At 41.5% G+C, this 20,154-nt stretch overlaps 1 protein-coding gene across 6 annotated transcripts in view; it reads left to right on the top strand.

Moving 5' to 3' along the window:
- Window positions 1-20,154, top strand: part of FOXN3 (forkhead box N3) — a 308,352-nt gene that overhangs the window by 127,340 nt on the left and 160,858 nt on the right. For 3 of the 6 annotated variants that reach the window (XM_074956102.1, XM_074956101.1, XM_074956096.1), the window contains exons 1-2: window positions 344-503; window positions 4,140-4,696. In XM_074956102.1, coding sequence (XP_074812203.1) covers window positions 4,154-4,696 — 543 coding nt within the window. In that variant the 5' untranslated portion in view covers window positions 344-503; window positions 4,140-4,153. Of the gene's footprint in view, window positions 1-343; window positions 504-4,139; window positions 4,697-20,154 lie in introns of those variants that run through there. The other 3 variants (XM_074956098.1, XM_074956097.1, XM_074956100.1) reach the window with 1 other exon arrangement.

Raw genomic sequence — 20,154 nt, 5'->3', positions numbered from 1 at the left:
GCCGGATTTGCTGGGGCAGCGGCCGTGCTGGGGGTGTGGGCGGGCAGCGAGGGTGTTTTCATTTCCCCCCTCCTGCCTGCAATTGGGATCTCCGTGTGTGCAATGAGAGCGAACACCCTCCCCTCCCTTCCGTGGCTGCTCTAGTGCTGGCCCAGCCCACGTTTTCTCTTTCTCCCCTCCCTCCCTGGTCATGTGTCGCCTTTTTTTGTTTGCTTGCAGTGGAAACAGTTTATCGCTCTTCTGCTAGCACCGACCCAAATCGCTGCCCATCAGGAGTAAAGGGAAGGGGGGGGGGAGGGAAAGCTGAAAGGGAGGTGGGAGGGAAGGTAAAACTGCAGGAGGGTCCCATGCTACTGTATTTCCTCTTGTGCCTTGGGACCCCTTTCCCCTTCTGCACATTGTTGGCTCAGTCTAAAGGAGGAGACGATGCCTTGTTCAATCAGATGAAAGTTTGCATAATAACCATGAAAGGACAGCGGTAAAAATCTAACCTCTCAAGCCAGGTAAGTTGTTGTTTGTTATATTTGAAGATTGCATAAGGCACTGCATTGGAAGCTCAGTGTGGCGAGAGAGAAATCGCAGATCCTTTTTCTGCAAATTTGATCAGCTCTTTTAATTAACTACAAACGTGCTGATCGGCTTTCGGAACTGCAGATCGTGTCTGTGGGTCTAGCTAAACCAAAGAAGGGAGTGAGTTGATCGAAGAGTTCTGTGTATGCCCTAAATGTGTGTGGTTTTAGTTGCTGCCGCTGTTGCTACCTTGATTTCCTAAGACACTTAATGAGCAGAGTTGGCATTGTCTTAAACTAAAAAGCCATCGTAGGCAACAGAGTCTGACTCTCCAGCTCTTAAGTCAGGCTGTCTAGTTCCCAATTGACTCTTTTAGCAAAGACATAATTTAAAAAAAAATCCATTCGGTGTTCGGCGGTAGAAGGAGATGGTCAGAATAATAGATCAGAACGCTGGGACCATAACTCCTTAGGCTTCGGAGGTGTATTGATAAGTTGCTTTAATGGCATGATCCAGTAAGGCCAATAAAAGGTTTATGACATCTGACCAGCATTGAAGGTATGTTTGCTGCAACTGCAAATGGCACAGGCACTGTATAGGAATAAGAGCAGTTTTCCAGTTTCCTAGCAACACCATTGATTGACTCCAATCCCAGCCAGTCACGGCGTGCCTTTTCCCCCTTCAAATGTTTTTGACAAGTACAGGGCGAGTGTTGCAATGTGCCTGTTTCAAAGTGCAGCAGAACCCGTCTCTGGCTGCCTTTCATCCTCCTGCTTTATTTTTCCTTTGTCAACTCATTTTTTTCCTTTAAAGATACACATCTGTTCAGGCCTAAACTATGTCTCTGGTAGTTATTCTGAAGAACGTATTAATAGCGGGTGGGTAGTAACCTTCCCCTCCCCCTTTCTTTTTCCTCTCAACCATTTCTGTTCCTCTGTGACGGGAAACGAAAGAGAGCGTAACTCATACCAAACAGAAAAGTTGGTAAAGGAGTTCACCAGTGAATAACTATTTACATATCTGGTGGAGCGACCTCATTGGCAGCAGATTAAAAAATGTTTGCTTAACTGCAGACTCTCATGTGATCAGGCATTTCTTTGTCTAAATATGGAGAGAGAAAAAATGCAATTTGGCATACAGTTAGAGTCAAATACTGGAAAGCTCACTTGTGGTTTATGAAAAAAATTGTTGCAAACCAAAGTTTAGGGGACAGCAAGCCAATATACTATAGCATGTATAAGGTGGCATTGTTTTTTCTTTAGTATGCTTAAGGGCCTAAATTGCAAGGTGCTGAGCATCTTCAACTCCTGCTGAACTCCAGTTGGACTTGAGAGTTCTGAGAACCCTGCAAGGGCAGTGACCTTACTTAGTTGCAAAGGTGAAAGAATCAGACTGACTTGAAACTTATTGTCTCTTTCCCTTCCTCATATGAATTCACTTACGGAAAAGTGTTCTGTAGTTTGATAACTTCTGTCATTTTTGGGGGGGGAAAGGGGGCTTCCTATGGACTTTAATCAGACTGTTTCCCTGCTAATGCTTAGTTCTATTAATAACAAACTGTAGGAAAGTTACCACTTATCTAGGACTTTTTTCATAAATGTGAAACAAAATAATTGTTACCCTAAAGAAAGACTTTTTGGTGGCTCCTGCAATCTTTTTTTGTTTGTTTGTTTTTTAATCAATAACTGAATATAGCAACTAATGTGTAAGTCCTTAGTCTTTAAGCAGAAGTCACCATTGAAATCAATGAGGAGTTTTGTCTAAAAATGGATGGCATGATATGGCCCTTTGGGAGGATACTGGCAAATAAGCAAATTAGACAGAAAGAGAGCAGCATGTTGTCATAGCAACAGTGCAATTAAATTACTTTACTGTCAGCCATGATATAATTTTCCTGTTTAAGAGATCATGGGGCATAACTTCCATTTGGAGCCAAAGTTGAGTTGCAGCATAGGTGAGCAGTGCGTAGTGCCCTGATTTTGGAGTAAACTGTAAAACTCGTATATATATTTATATTCCAGACATTCAGATTCTCTTTAGAAATCTAGAAAGTAGTGTCTATGTAGGCTCAGCCTCTCTGTCCACAGGGTCTATGTCCGTATTTTTTCCTCCTCCAGCTAGCTTCTATCTCAGACCTAATTACTTTTGTTCTGCTTTTTGTAGTGGTTTTACTGTATATTAACTTATTTTTATGTGTGGTAGTGCCATACAGTGTGTTTTTTTTAAATTTATCTTTGCATAAGCATGTTCTCTTTATCACTGCTGTGAAAAGAATTGCAGTAGGGGCACTCTTTCCCCTCTTTTATATCCCATGAATTCCGTCCTTCATTCGTCCCCTTCCCCGGAGCGTTGGCCTTGGCTTCCCCCACCTTATCCCCTTCAGCCTTTTTCTGAAGGTAAGGTGCTTCAGCCCCTGTGTAATTCTGGCTGCCAATTGCTATAATTTCTCCTTCACTACTACAGCAAGTCTGTGATTCTATGACCAGGATGCCACATGTGTCCTTGCTAGACAGAGGAATTATAGTGCTTAATATAGTCTACAGTATATTCTACACTTTTGTTTCCATGCAGGCATTTTTTCCCTCTTGTTAAGGACTTGTGCTGAAAGCTCCATAAGTTAGTGGTGGATGTAAAATTCTATCTTTTTTTAAAAATCTGCTTAATGTTTTGTTGTTTATGAAAACTGAAGGCACACTACTCCCCTTGCCATGCCCCCCACCTCTCTTTTTTGTTTTGTTTTACTCCCATCTGTTTCTGTTGAATCACTCACATTATTTATCTGGAAAAGCTTCTGATCTCTCCAAGTTCTTCTGAATATTATTGATCTCTCACTCCCTCATAGCCCCCTAATGCAGTATTCTCCACAAATGTTGTCACCGTACTTCTTCTAGGTCACTTTTATAATACTTAACATTTCCCATGGATTCTCATTTATGCCACATTTCAATTAAGTTTCAATGTATGTTCCAACCCCCTTTCTTTACATGTACTTTGAAGTGTCCTGTTTTTCTAGCACATGCCTCTGTATTTCTTGGCCCAGTCCCAAATTGCAGGATCCCCTTCATGTCTGTTTAAAAAGTACTGCTCCTAGTTTTGAGCTCGATCATAATTGTGCTATCGTTAAATTTGACGTTTGCTTGCTTGTGCCCTCAGCCAGAGGAGGCAGAGTGACTTTAATCACAATGCTGTTGTGTTGTCTTCAAACAGCTGAACTTAATCTGAAGCAACTGGCCTTATTTACCCTGTGTTTTTTTTTTTTTAAGTTTTATATACTTATTAAAAGCAGTATGAGTGGAGTATTCTATGGTTTGATACATGTATTCATCATTAAAGGGATGTGTGTTTTGGATTTCTTGTATGGAGTTTTGAGTACATGCAGAATTGAGGTATATCAGGATTATCATATTATCCTGTGGATTGAAATTTCATTCCTTTTCCTGACTGTAAATTATTTTATGTAACAGTCTTGGATGTGTGTTTATGTGATCCTGTCATTTTAAATGTAGAACATAAAAGGCCAAATTATTGACTGGGGAAGAGCTGTCAAAATGTTGTTATACTATAGCTGTCTCACCAGCTAACTTTCTTTCTTTTTCCCCCCCCTCCCTGCTTTGGATTTACTCTACTAGGAGCTTCTGTCTAAATGGGTCCAGTCATGCCTCCCAGTAAGAAGCCAGAGGGCTCAGGAATTAGTGTTTCCAGCGGCCTGAGTCAGTGTTACCAAGATAGCGATTTATCAAAGGCACTTCATGAGGATGAGGACCTAGATTTCTCTTTGCCTGCCATCAGATTAGATAAAGGGGCCGTGGAGGATGAAGAACTAACTAACTTGAACTGGTTACATGAGAGCAAGAATTTGCTGAAAAGCTTTGGAGACTCAGTTTTAAGAAGTGTTAGCCCAGTTCAGGACATTGACGATGACACGCCTCCTTCTCCTGCTCAGTCGGACATGCCCTATGATGCCAAGCAGAACCCCAATTGCAAACCTCCGTATTCCTTTAGCTGCCTCATATTTATGGCCATTGAGGACTCGCCAACCAAACGTCTGCCTGTAAAGGATATATACAACTGGATCCTAGAACACTTTCCCTATTTTGCTAATGCTCCCACTGGATGGAAAAATTCTGTGAGACATAATCTGTCGCTGAATAAGTGTTTTAAGAAAGTGGACAAAGACAGAAGTCAGGTAAGATTCCAGCTATTCAGACATACCTGTTCGTAATGAAATTCATCTGCTCATCTTGAAATGTATTCACTATAGTCAAATGCAGTTTACGTTACTATCTCTGGTAATTTCAGTTCATTACATTCACAAAGCCAGCATTGCTCTAGGATGGTTCGTTCTGACTTTATTAAATTCATTGTCTAGACATCTGTAAAGAAGGACTCTTGGTTTTTTTTAAATTTTTCCAGCTGGTGTCTTCGTGCATAGTGGTTAAATATTGTTTTTAGTTATCATGCTGTGCTAATGGTTTCCAGCTATACAAGATGCATGTACTCATACTATAAATAGTGTGCAGTGCTGTTCTTGGTTTATACAAGTGTGTAGTGAGAGGGGATGCCATGTGTAAGATTCCATCCCCTTTCCCTTATCTGAATTGCAATTTGAAGAAACTTTGTCACTTGTAAAAAGTCAGAAGAAGTTCAGAGTTCTGGTTGTGAGCCATCTTCCTGTGCGCGTAATCTGCCTGGTCTCAGATGCGCTTAAGAGAATCTCCTCTGAGAGGACATAAGTGTGGCAGCGGCCACGGAGAAAGTTTGTGACACAGGTATTTGGGTCCCACCCTGTAACCACTGTGACCACCGGAAGTTAAATTAATGCTCTTTTATGCCCATGCAGCCTCCTTGACGTTAGAGAGGTGGCATGGGTATGAGAAGCAGATTTTTAACACCCAGATCTTCACTATTGCTGTGTTTCTTGGTTTCATTGTTCGAATTTTTTCAGTTACATCTGAAGAAACAGGCTGTGACTGAGAGGAAGGGAAAATGAACTGTGTGTTGGGAACATTACTATTTCCTGCATCACTTTTTTTTTATTGCATAAATCTGTCCATTAAGGGGAACAGTTGTCCAATTCCAAATGGCTACAGCTTCTTAAAGCAATAGGACTCATGAACCATCAGCAAGGAACTGCCATGGGCAGGGGTGGCCAACCTGTGGCTCCTGAGCCGCATGCGGCTCTTCAGAGGTTAATATGCGGCTCCTTACCTAGGCACTGATTCCGGAGCTGGAGCTATAGATGCTAACTTTCCAGTGTGCTGGGGGGTGCTCACTGCTCAAACCCCTGCTCTGCCCCAAGCTCTGTGCTCACTCCTCCCCTTCCCCCAAGGCCCCTTCCCCTGAGCCTGCCATGCCCTCGCTCCCCTTCCTCCCTCCATAGCCTCCTGCCCACGTGAAACAGCTGATTGCGGGGAGGGGGGCGTTGGTGCTGATTGGTGGGGGCTGGGGAGCGGATGCGGGGCTGCTGACATATTACTGTGGCTCTTTGGCAATGTACACTGTTGAATTCTAGCTCCTTCTCAGGCTCAGGTTGGCCACCCCTGGCCACGGGAATTGGCAGGCTGCTATTTCTCCAATTTGTTCTCTAATTCTAACAGGTTGTTGAAATAAATGGCGGGTGAAATGAGACAGATTTATAGAAAATATCTATATAGTGGGCACACTGTTTTGGTTTGAAAAATACTGATTTATTCAGCTTTGTATTTTTCATTTGGTTTAGCAGTTGCTCTGATTGCAACATATTTTGGCTGCTCCAAAACTAGATTAGGTGAGATCTGACCCTGAATTCTGTGAAAATGAAGCTGATGTAACTTTTAAGTAGAATAAATAATGTTCCAGAGAACACACAGATAGGCACTAACAACTTTTTGGTTAGATTTCCAAACTTTATTTGTGTGTTTTTTTTTTTTTTTTTTAAACTATTTAGTTACTTTTTAAACTGTGGTTTCCTAGAATGCACCCTTTCAGCTAGTTTGGTCTCTGATGTGTTAATGCCACATTTGATAAATTAGTTGTTGCTGTACGTGAGCATGTATGATATTAAACTGGCCCTTAATTCATGAATTGGAGCTCATTTCACTTGATAAACTAAACTCCTAACTTCCTATTTGGAAGTGAAAAGGCAGGGAAAATGCCATACTATTCCGTATCGTGGCCTGTAAATCACACTCCTGACCACAACAAGCTAACCAAATAGGCTTAATAAAACAAAAAAATCTTGGAACAAGCCAGATGTGTGTTTAGCATTCCCATTTGCTTTTTGTTACACCCCTTTTCAAAGTTGCCTGTCTAGATTACAGGTTCCCTGCTATGTGTGTATGTCAAGTGTCCAACAGTCTTTTGAGACCATAAGTAATACCACAAAGTAATCCTCTATAGGAAAATAGAGAAACTTGGGTTCCTCTTGCACTAAGCATGACTCTGGAAAACTGGTCACCTACAATTGGTGCTCATGCTCACAGTGGTGGTACCATGTCAGTTGTTAAGGCGATGTTTTATAAATCCCAACTAAAATAAATGAGACTAGGTTCTGATCTTTTCTTGAGAAAATGAGCTGTCAAAAATGTACAAATATCTGTCTGTCCACTTCCCAGTTCCTCATAACACCCACTTCTCCTGATGGGAACCAGCAGTAACATCGGTGATATCTCCATTGTCGATTTAAAATGTACATTGAGTTAGGTCACTTACATACCCTCCTGGGTTTCTCGCGTCTTCCCAGGGCAAGAGTGCTGGCATTTTGAGGCCTGCACGCATGGCACTCACTAGCTGCAACTGCTGATTCAGTTGCTTTGGCATCTAACTGTAGACTTGGGGGAAGCAGTAGGCTTTACCTGTTGTGCGTATTTTACAACAGGTAACTGGATAATTTGTAAAAGACCTGTTCAAAAGGCATAGTGCAAACCAGAGATCGGCAACCTTTAGCCCCCTGGCGGGCTGGGCCGGTTTGTTTACCAGCTGCGTCCTCAGGTTCGGCCGATCGCAGCTCCCACTGGCCGCGGTTCGCCGCTCCAGGCCAATGGGGACTGCGGGAAGCAGCGGCCAGCACATCCCTCGGCCCGCGCCGCTTCCTGCAGCCCCCATTGGTCTGGAACGGTGAACCTGCAGACGCGGCAGGTAAATAAACCGGCCCAGCCTACCAGGGGGCTTACCCTGGTGGGCTGCTTACCAGAGGTTGCCGATCCCTGGTTTAAATACAGACTGAATCTTTGTTTTAAGATCACAAAACTCCCATTAATAGTATTGTTGTTCAAGATGATGCTTTGTTTGCAGTGAAAAACTGTGGGCAAATAGCTGGGTTTGCGTGTGTATTTTACTTATTGCTCTTGTGTAGAAATGTAGTTTAGCAAATGGCACACCCTGAAATGTTAAGAAAGGCAGGTCCCAAAACATGCCCAGCGTATTCAGGCTTTTTTTGTTTTTGTTTTGTTTGATCAGTTTTTGGAATTGCAGGCATTTGCTAGTTGATGTGTGTTGACACATTGTGGGAAGCTAGGTGATTTCTCTTTCATGGCCATGCTTTCCAGTGCTTAAATGTATATGCTATATCAGTATTTGTTTTTCCGAAAAAATACTGGTGAACAGTTAATTCTCCCTTGAATCCTTTCAGAATATTAGTTTGCTAACTCTTAGCCAGCCCAGTTTATATTCATGTGGCAGTCATTTGTGGTATTGCAGGCAAGGGCAAACAAAGTAAAAAGGGGCATTTTCCTCTTCTTGTGCTGCATGCTCAGGGCTGACTGAAAACAGAGTGTTCTGTATTTGTGGTGACTGTAAAGGCTATAACCATTGTCTTGTGTCTAAGTTAAGGTTAGGTTTTTTAGCTTTGCATGTTATTAATATAGTGCCATTGGAGTAAATGTTCTGCAGGCAAGTAGAAAAGACAAAATCTGTGCTGAGGCAGATATGATCTAGATCCACAGCAAAAGAGATGTGGGTAGAGTGTACAGAAGTGGAGCATGGAAGGCAAGACAACAGTAAACAATAAGAATGGAACACACGTACATGTGTGTGATTGTTTTATTTTACTGTCTTCCTTCCCCCTACACTTCCATCACTTGCCATGTCAAGATTACTAGGTCAGACCTTTATAACTTGCACATCCTCAGCAATGTTCCCTCTAATTTTTTACTTCATGTGTGGAATGAATTTTGTTATGTGCACCAATATGGAGGAGATGTGTGGAGCTGAGGGGTTCAGAGTGTGGGAGGGGGCTCAGGGCTGGGGCAGAGGGTTCAGGTGCGGGGGTGAGGACTCTGGCTGGGAGTATGGGCTCTGAGGTGGGGCAGGAATGAAGAGTTTGGGATTCAGGCTGCCCTGGGGCTGTGGTGGGGAGAGAGGACCCTTCCCCTCCACCCCACCAGCCCTCTCTCACCACAGCAGCCCGGGCCTGGGAGAGAGGCACCTCTCCCCGGCTGTGGCAGAAGCTCAGGTCTGGGGCTGGGGGAGAGGCATCTCTCTCCCCTGCATGCCTGTGCAGCCCTTGATAGCCTGCTGCGTGGCTACGCAGCTTAGAGGGAACTTAGCAGCCTGAGGATCTAGATTTGTGCTGGGAGCTTCCTCTCTTTCCATTATAGAGCTCTGTGTTATCTAGACTGAGATGTGACATGAGTAGAACTGGTTAAAAATATGTTTCTGGCGAATTTCACTAACTTTTTCCTGTTGCTTTGCACGTATATAGTGGACGATAGGGAGACTTTGCAGCAGCTAACTTACCATGTTTAAGGCACAGGATGCTTCTGTGTTCTCTTTATTGTGGAAGCTTGACTATTTTTTTTTTATGTGGTACCTTGTGGACTGCAATACCTAGGCACAGTGAAAGGAATTTCAATCTGAACCCTTCAATTTCGTGACTCTTGCATTTAGGGCAACCTTCTGTATACTTAATTGGGCATAGCTTCTTGTGTATATGTATATGAGAGAGAGAGAGTGTGAGTGCTTGACTTTTGTGTCCTGTGCTCTGTGCCACTGGAAAAAAGATGTACAAACTGCATCACTGCTCCTTTTTCAAAGTTCTGATGTTCTGATGTCACACTGATGTTTCTGAATGGTGGAAAAGAAACTTTGGGTGATACAGTACAAAGGTTTATTCAAATATTGCCATTACTGTATAATATCTTTACGCTAGTAATATGACATTGTCTTAACCAATAGACACTTTGTAGATCAATAAAAGCCAGGATTACTAGGTAATTTTTCTAGGGTGGTGATTATTTGGGGTGGGCGAAGAAAGAAAACACTAGTACTTTGTAGTACAAAATCTCTGATTTGAGTTTAGCATTTAATAATAGTCTACCAGCATATATAAAATATCACATGATCCTAAGCGTAGAAGGAGTTCCCTGGCTTTGTTTGTACTACTAGACCTATGAATTCAGTGATTCAGATTAATCTTATTGCAAATGTTCAGATTTAAATGCCCTGTATTGTATGTCCCATTTAGTACAATCCGTTAGCCCATGACTTTTCCGACTTCCCTACCATCTGGTCCTTGGCTATAGAAAGGAATTTTTCTTGTATATGTGTCTCCATAGCAACGAGTTTGCAGTTGATATGGAAAGTAAGCAGTTGCCTTAGCAACGGAGTTACTGATGTGGCAGCTCCTCTGCTTTCATGGAAAGGGCTAAGCTAGTTCAGACGCATTATGTAGGTTTGCTGTAATTATAGCTGCGCCCACTAGTGCTGCTGTAGTTAAGAGTCTACAACACTTTTTTGTTTGAACCCCTATTTTTTTCTCCCCAGACATTTATGTATTGAGCCTAGGTATTCACCCTTTGCTGAACCATAGCTGACAATATCTTAACTCCAGAGCATGTGGCTCATGTATGCTTTCCAATTTCTGAAAAACAAGAACTTGCTTGGATCATTACTGTCTTATAAGTAGGTGAAGGGAAAGGATGTCTATCATATTAGGAGGGGTTTTTTCTTTTTCTTTTTCTTTTTCTTTTTCATCTTCTGTTGTAAATTGATGGAAGTTCCTTTCTAATCAGTGACCTGTAGCAGCAACCAGTCATAAAACTTTGTGCCATTCCTCTACTCCGTTCTGCTACTAAGATGGACTTCTACCAGGCTTTTTCTGCTTCCTTGAAGGCTCATCCGAGTAGCAGGGCACCTCTTTGTGACTTTCTTGGATTCTCTGTATTAGAATGGGGAAATGCTTGCTAAAGGGGCTGTCCACAGCGGACAAACCCAAGACCATCAAGCGTTTCCTTTTAGACTGCCTCTAGTGCTGAGGGAGCTCAGATCGGGGCCTGTGGACCAAGATGGGAATAACATGGCCCATCACCCTGGTGTGATATGGTGTTTATTCATTGAGGCTGATTGCTGATAATTGGGTAATGATGATCAGGCCAGGATCCCCCTTCACCTGGAATAGGTTCAGAGCTCTGAGAGTATCTGCATACTTGTTTGGCCATGAGGTGAACTGCTCCAGAGTTACCCTTGCTTAATGGATTTGCCTCCATTATAGCTGATGGCATGGTTGCATGGACATGTACACTAACTCTTTATTTCCTGGTTTTCACAAGCTTGAGTTTTGCTGAATCTGACATTCTGGAAGGGCACAATGTACCACAAGACAACCTTAACTCTGTTGACTAATGTCTGGGCTTCACTGGTCAGTATAACTGTGTTGCTCAGGGATGTGGATTTTCCCTGAGCAACGTAGTTTGCAGTAGGGGTTATGCCAACGGGAGGTGGAGTACATATGATGATGATGATGGAAGAAGCTCTCCCATCAGCATAGGTAGCATCTTCACAGTGGTGCAGCTTCCGCGCTCTGTGTGTGTAGACAAGCCCCAAGTTTTCAGAATGGAGAGGTGTAAATAGTGGTGTCCCCCAGCAGTCTGTACTGGGACAAGTACTGTTCAACATAGTCATAAATGCTCTGGAAAAATGGGTAACCAGTGAGGTGGCAACATTTGCAGATGATACAAAACTACTCAAGATAATTAAGTTCAAAGCAGACTCTGTAGAGCTAGAAAGGGATCTGATAAAACTGGGTGACTGGGCAACAAAACGGCAGATGAAATTCAGTGTTGATAAATGCAAAGTAATGCACACTGGAAAACATAATCCCAACTATACATATAAAATGATGGGGTCTAAATTAGCTGTTACCACTCAAGAAAGATCTTGGAGTCATTGTGGATAGTTCTCTGAAAACATCCACTCAATGTGCAATATCAGTCAAAAAAGCTAATAATGTTGAAAATCATTAGGAAAGGGATAGAGAATAAAACGGAAAATATCACATTGCCTCTATATAAATCCATGATATGCCCACATCTTGAGTACTGTGTGCGGATCTGGTCATGCCATCTCAAAAAAGATATATTGAAATTGGAAAAGGTACAGAAAAGGGCAATAAAAATGATTAGGGGTATGGAACAGTTTCCATATGAGGAGAGAGTAATAAGACTGGGACTTTTCAACTTGGAAAAAAGAAAATTAAGGGGGGATATGATAGAGGTCTGTAAAATCATGACTGGTGTGGAGAAAGAGTGAGTAGCACTTCCTTATTTGCTTTCTCATAACACAAGAATTAGAAGTCACCAGTGAAATTAATAGGTATTAGGTTTAAAACAAAAGGAAGTAGTTCTTCACACAACGCACAGTCAACCTGCAGAACTCCTTGCCAGAGGATGTTGTGAAGTCGAAGACACTAACAGGTTTCAAAAAGGAAATAGATAAGTTCATGGAGGGTAGGTAGGTCCATCAATGGCTATGGGGGGGGCGGCAGGAGTTGTGTCTTTAGCCTCTGTTTGCCAGAAACTGGGAATGAGTGACACACAGAATGGATCACTTGATGATTACCTGTTCTGTTCATTCCCTCTGAAGCACTGGGCATTGCCCATTGCCCAGTATCTTGTCTTCTGACTAGATGGACCATTTGCCAGACCCACCATGGCTGTTCTTATGTTGTTTGTTGTTTTGTTTTTGTCAGTGAACCTCTCACCTAATGAGAGTTTAGTGGAGATGCTGTAGATACATGTTCCCCATCAATCATTCTGAACTATGAAATTCAGGGAGCTCACTGTGATTTGCACCAGAACAGCAGGAAACTGTTTCCTTCTTCTCACTTTGGGAGCTCATGCAGAAAGGAGTCCTCATGGCAGAGAGGGGAGAGGATTTTGAGGCAAAGTGATTTTTTTAATATACATGGCTTTTCTCTGATCTGTTAATGCCCTGGCTTTTGATAGGTAAAATGCCACTAATAGGGGTAAGACATTAGTTAGAATGGGATGAAAGGGAGCCTGCATAGGTTGCCTTAAACCAATCTGCATATGCACATTCACCGACAGTGACACTTTCTGCATTACTTGGGAAATAATTTTTCGTAGGGAGATCCTTGGCATTCTGCTGGGATTTATAATAGTCCTTTCTGCCTGTGATCACCTTGTCTGACCAGAATAACTGAAGCCACAGAATTTTAGCAATTTCTGAATCAAGCCAATAACTTCTGGTTGAGCAAGAGGGTATCTTTTAGAGAGACTTCCAGTTTTAATTTTTAAAATATCAGTTGATCAAGAATTCATCACATCCCTAGTTAAGTTGTTACAATTGTAATATGCACTCCGTTGAATTCATGTTAAAAATTAGGCATACATTTTTTTTGTTTCATTTTCAAGCCATTGGATCTTGTTATGCTTTAGTCTGCTAGATTAAAGAGTTCTTTACCATCGGAAATCTTCCAGTGTAGGTACTTAGACGATGATCAAATCACCTCTTACTCTTTTTTGTTTACCCTAGAGAAGGTTGAGTTCTTTAGGGCTAGACTACACTGGCAATGCTAAAGCGCTGCCGTGGCAGCGCTTTAACGTGGCTTGTGTGGTCGTGGCGGAGCGCTGGGAGACAGCTCTCCCAGAGCTCTAAAAAAACCCCATCTTCCCAAGGGCCGTAGCTCCCAGCGCTGGGGCACGGTCTACACTGGCGCTTTACAGCGCTGAAACTTGCTGCGCTCAGGGGGGTGTTTTTTCACACCCCAGAGCGAGAAAGTTGCAGTGCTGTAAATTGCCAGTGTAGACAAGCCCTTTGTCTCTTTGCTGTAATGTAGTTTTTTTCCAGACCTTGAATCATTTCTGTAGTGTGTTTTTTGTTTGTTTGTTTGTTTGTTTGTTTGTTTTTTTAAACCCCTTTCAGCTTCCTTTTGGAAATGTAATCACCAGAACTGGGCAGTGTTCGAACAATGCTCTGACTGATGCCTTAAAGGTAATATCACCTCCATGTATAAAACAGGGAGTTAAGAATCTCTTCCATCCCCTACAATTCATTGATTTCCAGTGAGGGTTATCTAAGGTGGGAGAACACACTTTGTGATTCAGGACTGTCTATGTTTTATCTTGTACAGCTCCAAACACATTGTCAGTATGTCACTAATAATAATGAATTGCTACCTCTGTCCATAGAGCTCTCTGAATTCTTTATGCAGGTCACCTGCATTGTGTGGCTCTTTCTTTAAGAGACCTGACAGGCATGCCATGGCAGTAACTTCCCAATTTTCTGGGGTTGGGAGCAAGCTGAGAGGGGTTTTGTGAGTCGAAGCTGCTAGACAGGGAAATGGGAACAAGCTGCTCATGTTTGTTGCGGTGATAGTAGCTGGCTACTTAGGTGAGGATGGGGAGGTGAGATGCTCTGTTGGCAACTAGACTTTAGGGCTCAGTTAAGGGACAGGAATAGCAGTATAAAAGTTTTAAGGCTTCTTTTGCCACTGGAGAGTTGTGCCGTTGTCTTCACTGGGAGCAGGATTGCACCCTCAATGGTTCCTAAATGTTTAAACACATGCCTAACTTTAAACGTGAGAGGTTTCAGAGTAACAGCCATGTTAGTCTGTATTCGCAAAAAGAAAAGGAGTACTTGTGGCACCTTAGAGACTAACCAATTTACTTGAGCATAAGCTTTCGTGAGCTACAGCTCACTTCATTATGCATCTGATGAAGTGAGCTGTAGCTCACGAAAGCTTATGCTCAAATAAATTGGTTAGTCTCTAAGGTGCCACAAGTACTCCTTTTCTTTAAACGTGAGAAGTTCCATTGACATCAGTGAGACTATTTGCATGCTTAAAGTTAAGCATGTACTTATTTAGTGTGGTGGACTGGGGGCCAATGAGACATTTATAAGAACCAGCTTCTGATGTGTATTCTCCTTTTTTACTAAGTATCAGAGGGGTAGCTGTGTTAGTCTGTATCCACAAAAGCAATGAGGAGTCTGGTGGCACCTTAAAGACTAACAGATTTGTATGGGCATAAGCTTTCGTGGGTAAAAAACCCACTTCTTCAGATGCAACCTTTTTTACTCGGTTTTAAAATATGGCAATAGGTTCCTTTTGTTCAAGGTCTTAATTGATAGCAGAGAAGGCTTTAAGAGGTGCTGTGCTGTTACACTTTTAAAAGGATGTTACTGAAGTGGCCTGTGAAATAAGAAGGGTGTCAATAAAATCAATTAACAAGCTTTTCTGTGAAACCTTTATTTTCTTGTTCACCACCTCTCTTACTAATTCCTTGAGAGTTGTAATGAACAAAGTACAGCTGTATTGTGTTTTAGTTGTAACAAATCTTTGGGGCTAATGCTCTGTTTTGAGCACAGCAGGCTGCACAAGCCATCAGGGTTGTCTGAGGGTTGAAGTATGTGCACAGAAAGACTTTTTAAGTGTCCATTAACAAATACTTAACTATGGTGAATTACAATGAACTCCCATAGAAGTATATAAGAGATGCCTTTGAGCACCAAAGCCTCACTACATTGAATACACCACCAATTCTTGATTGAACATTTAAAGATTACCCATATTCCCTTGTCTCAGAAAACACCTTTCTGTTTCGTGTCCAACACTTGAGTTCTTCAATGAAACATCAAGGAGTGCATTTTAATGAGAAAATACTTTATTCCTTGAATTTCTCCAGAAGCTGCTCTCTTATTTTGTAGCTCCAAAAAGGAAACAAACATTATGTGTTGGCTGAAATGAAACAGTACAATTAAACGATTAGGCCTTGATTCCTTGCTGTGAAGAGCTTTTGAAAAATGGTTAACAAGATCTGATTATGATTGAATAGACTAGCTGAAAGCTCTTTTCAGACAGCCTATAAGTCAGTATTTTAATTTGGTGATGAACTTCAATTTCCTTCCTCCCACTGTGTTTTTAGTAGACAGTGAATTGATATGGTTTAGAGTGTGTAGCATGTACAAATATGGAATATTAATAAATATTTAATGAATTGTAGAGATGTCTTTCTCTGAGTTTCTAATCCAAGTTTTTCACAGACCTCTGTGGCATCTGAAATTGTGAAGTGCTGATAAGTGGCTCACATGCACACGGTCCCTGTCCTGAGGAGCTTGCAGTCTAAAATCTTCATAGCTATGGTGGGCGTTCAGTCTGCTCAATGCTTTTCCAGTTTTTCTTCTTTATTGTTCTCCTGACTTAACTTCCTGATACACTCTCTGCCTTACAAGAATTCTGCCACAACAATAAATATTCCTGTATGCCTTCTTTAATTATAGAAGCAAAGGCCACTACTAAATGAGTCAAATGCTCTTCTTGCTGAGTTGTAGTAATATAGCGCACCATTACTGTGGCTGCCTGTTGGAACAGTTGTCTGGAATCTAATCAGACCTTGATTCTATGTACAGATGAGAGGAAACAATCATCTGACTGAGGTTTGGTTTTGATTTTTTTTTTTTTCCTTTGGTGCTGTTTGCTCCCCAGATACAACCTCTTCCTGGCAGTAGTTTGCAAAAAGGGCCCTGACATGAGGTTCGTTTTTGTTTAGACCTGTGTCTGAGAGCTATATTTGTTCATTGAATTATTTGGAGGAAAGGTACAGAAATTTATACATTCCAAAGCCAGAAGAGACCATTGTGATCATCTAGTCTGACCTCCTGTGTGACATAGGACTCCTCCAAAATAATTCCTTAAGTGATGGTATAATGTTCCTTTCCAAGTCATTAATAAACTGTTAAATAGTGTGGAGCCAAGAACCAATCCCTGCAGGACCACACCAGAAACACATATGAGCAATGATTATTCCCTGTTTACATTTACATTTGGAGACCTATCAGTTAGCCAGCTTTTAACATGGCACACATTAAGTAGATTAATTTCATGTCTTTCTAGTTTTTTTAATCAAAATGTCATCATACCAAGTCAAACACCTTACAGAAGTCGGGTATGTCAACACTACTGCCTTTATCAATCGCACTTGTAATCTCATTGAAAAAACATGGATCTATTTGTTTGACAGGATCTATTTTCCATAAACCTATGTTGACTGACATTAATTATATTCTCCCCCTGTAATTCTTTATTTATTGAGTCCTGGATCAGCCGCTTCATTGTCTTGCCTGGCATTGATTGCAGACTGACAGGCCTGGGTCATCCTGTTTACCCCTTTTAAAATATGGGCACAACTTTAGCTTTTTTCCAGCCTTCTGGAACTTCCATGGGGTTCCAAGATTTATTGAAAACTTGGATGCAAGTCACTTGGACCTGCTGATTTAAATAGTAGCCACTGTTTAACATCTTTCTGAGATGCTAGTGGAATGGAAAGAGTGGTATCATAATGATATGACTACATCATCTGTTCCCTCCCCCCACTACAGAACAAAAATAGTTATTGAACACATTGCCTTTTCCTTATTATTATTGATAATTCTACCATTTCCATCTAGCATTGTTAGCCACCCCCTACAAAGAGGCCTAGCTTCCTGCTTCTTTTGAAACAAGTGGTCTTAGCCTTCCTTCAGGTTTATTATAACACAATGATTGGATCTGTCAGAATGTGTAGCTGTTTAAATGCTTATATGGTGTTCATTTCTGTAGTATGTAAGCAACTAACAAAGGTTATTGGAGTGATAGTAAGTATGTGGCTTAATTTTGCTCCTACTATGAGAAGTGCACTTCCTCTATTTAGATAATGTGGGGATTTACTTATCCAGTAACAGAGCTCATGTCATTAGAGATCCTGGTTTCCCATTGGATAGTGTGTACATTCAGGCCTGGTCTACACTTCAGTTAGGTCAACCTAGCTGTCTCTCAGGGCTGTGAAAAACTTTGTCTCCTGAGTGCCCTAGTTAGGTCTACCTAATCCCTGGTGTAGACACTGCTCGTTTGACAGAAGAATTCTTCCTGTGACCTATCTATTGCCTCTCGGAGAGACTGATGGAAAAACCCCTTCTGTTGATGTGGGAAGTGTCTATACTACAGTGGTGCAGCTGGATGTTCTCAGATGGTACAGTGATGGACTTCATCTAAGAACTGAGACTGAGGAATCTGCTCTGCAAGATAACAATGCTACTATGCTGGCATTTTTTTCCTTCTTGTGTTTTATTTCTCTTGGTCCAATTCTGTTCTCACACCAGTTTTACTCCTTTGGCTTCAGTGAAGTTACACCTGATTTCTGCTCATGCAAATAAGAGGAGAATTTGGCCGTAGGGTTGTGGAAGGAAGAACTTCTAGCCACAAATACATAGCATCTCTGCGTTTTGGTCGCAAGCCCATGATAGCCATCCTAGGAGACTGTTTGTTAGTTTCAGATCAAGATAGTTACATTAGTTTTAAAAAAACTTAGTCTTGGGAACTGATGTAGGCATCTGAAACTGCTTAGAATCATAGAATATCAGGGTTGGAAGGGACCTCAGGAGGTCTTCTAGTCCAACCCCCTGCTCAAAGCAGATCTGTGAGAAGACTCATTCCAATGAGTCTCAGCTATGATTGGTTTCCTCAGTTAGGAAAAGAAGCCCAACAGTTATCCTAGATCAGTGACTCTAAGATGTCAAAATACTATTTACAGGCTTACAAGACGCTGGATTGCTGTACTTCATTTCAGCAACCCTCTTCTACTACTGCTTCCCAAGAGCTCGGTGGGCCTCAAACTGCCAATATAATTTTTTTTGAAGGAAGATTCTCAGTAAGTGGAGGAATGAATGGGTGGTTGTATAGAGACCCTGCAGCTGAAAAATGTGACTGTTGTGGTATACACAGCAGAAATTCATTTGTGGGATTCTGCAGCAGATAATATGAATACTGCATACAATTCTGGTCACCCCATCTCCAGAAAGATAGATTAGAATTGGAAAAGTTATGGAGAAAGGCAACAAAAATGATTAAGGGTATGGAACATCTTAGTGAGGGTGGGGCCGAGTGGAAAAAGTGTTACTATTATGGCCTATTTCCTTTGGAATTTAATAAATACAGCCTTTCTTAGGGTGGGTGTGTTTTTTTTTGTTTGTTTTTTTGTTTTTTCAATTAAACCATGTAGTAGAACTGGATAGATTACCTACTGGTTGTAGTGTTCTGTAGGATGGTTATTCTCTAGGAGCGAAATCCTGGCCTTGATGAAGTCAGTATGTTTTTTCCCCTTTACTTCAATTGAGCCAGGATGTCACCAAAGGTTTTTAGAGGAACTTTTATTGAACTCTGGTTCAAGCCAAGTTAAATACTGTGGGACTTTCTCAGAGGGGAAACTTTTAAAAAAATGTTCGTCACTAAAAAGCATTTTCATTTCTTTTGTTTTCCCCCTCCTTCCTGCCCCCACTTTAGGACAGGGCTGAATGCAGTCTAGGCTTTGAAATGGTCAGTCTGTGTATGAACTGAAAGTACAAGAAAAGTTGCAAAAAAATACATCATTGTTTTGGTATTAAATTATGGATGGAAATATTGTGTGGGAAGAAAATCAGTGTCGTTGCAATTTGTGGGGAATCTTGTGAGGGAATTTAGACAGACATACAGGTTGGGAATGTCACTTGTCTCATATCTAAGTAACTCCTCTTAAAGAAATGTGGGGTTTTTTTTTGCTGTGCTGACAAATAACTGTTGCTTAGCATAGTCATTTATTGCCAAGTAATTGTCTAGTTGCAATGGCTTGTTTTGTTGTATTTTAAAAGCCTTTCATCCCCAAAAGGAAACATTTAAATTTGTAAACTTTGCTGTGCCAAAAGCTGGTAGAATTCTGTTTATAATCTTATTGGGAGTGCTTGTGGCTTTTGAACTTTTGGCTGCCCAGCAGAGAAACAGGAAAGGAGCTGTCACAAGGAGACAAATCACATGGAAGCTTCAGTACAGTACTTGCTCCCAGCAACTGGAGACAAGTGGGAAGATTTTTCGGACTACCCCGCCTGTCCCAATAAAATGTTTTTACTTATTTATTTGTGTGCTCATTTTATACAGATGGTGACTTGCAGATCATCCCCCATATGTTTAGCTAAAGTGGGAGCAGGAAGTAGTTTTGTTAGCCCTGAAAATTCATCACAAAGAATATCTCTTTCCTGTTGCATTATCACAAGTCAGAAAAGCAATAAGCTTGTATTGATATATGTCTGTCTTCTATGTAAAATTTTCCTAAGACACAGGTGTTCCATTTTTAGAGAATATTAGCAATAAATGTAAACGGGCACTCTGGAAAAACCTGAATCTGGCTCTTTTCGTCGTCCTCAACTGGCCCCCCCCCCCCCCCCCAAAAAAAAAATCGGTGGTGGGATTAAAATGCAAGAAAACCCACCAGATTGATTCTAAGCTGTCTGGAAAGGAGTATGTGTCATGAATATTGACAAAATTCTCTATTCAACTGTCATGTCTTCTGTGATCACCATAGTTTTTTCCACAATTTTAACACAACCATTGTGCTCCTCTTCCGCAAATATAGATTTGGTGTC

This window comes from Natator depressus, chromosome 6, assembly GCF_965152275.1.
Source record: "Natator depressus isolate rNatDep1 chromosome 6, rNatDep2.hap1, whole genome shotgun sequence".
In the NCBI taxonomy this organism is placed as follows: domain Eukaryota; kingdom Metazoa; phylum Chordata; order Testudines; family Cheloniidae; genus Natator; species Natator depressus.
Note: the sequence above shows the minus strand (reverse complement) of the source record. Positions and strands in the feature narration are given on the sequence as shown.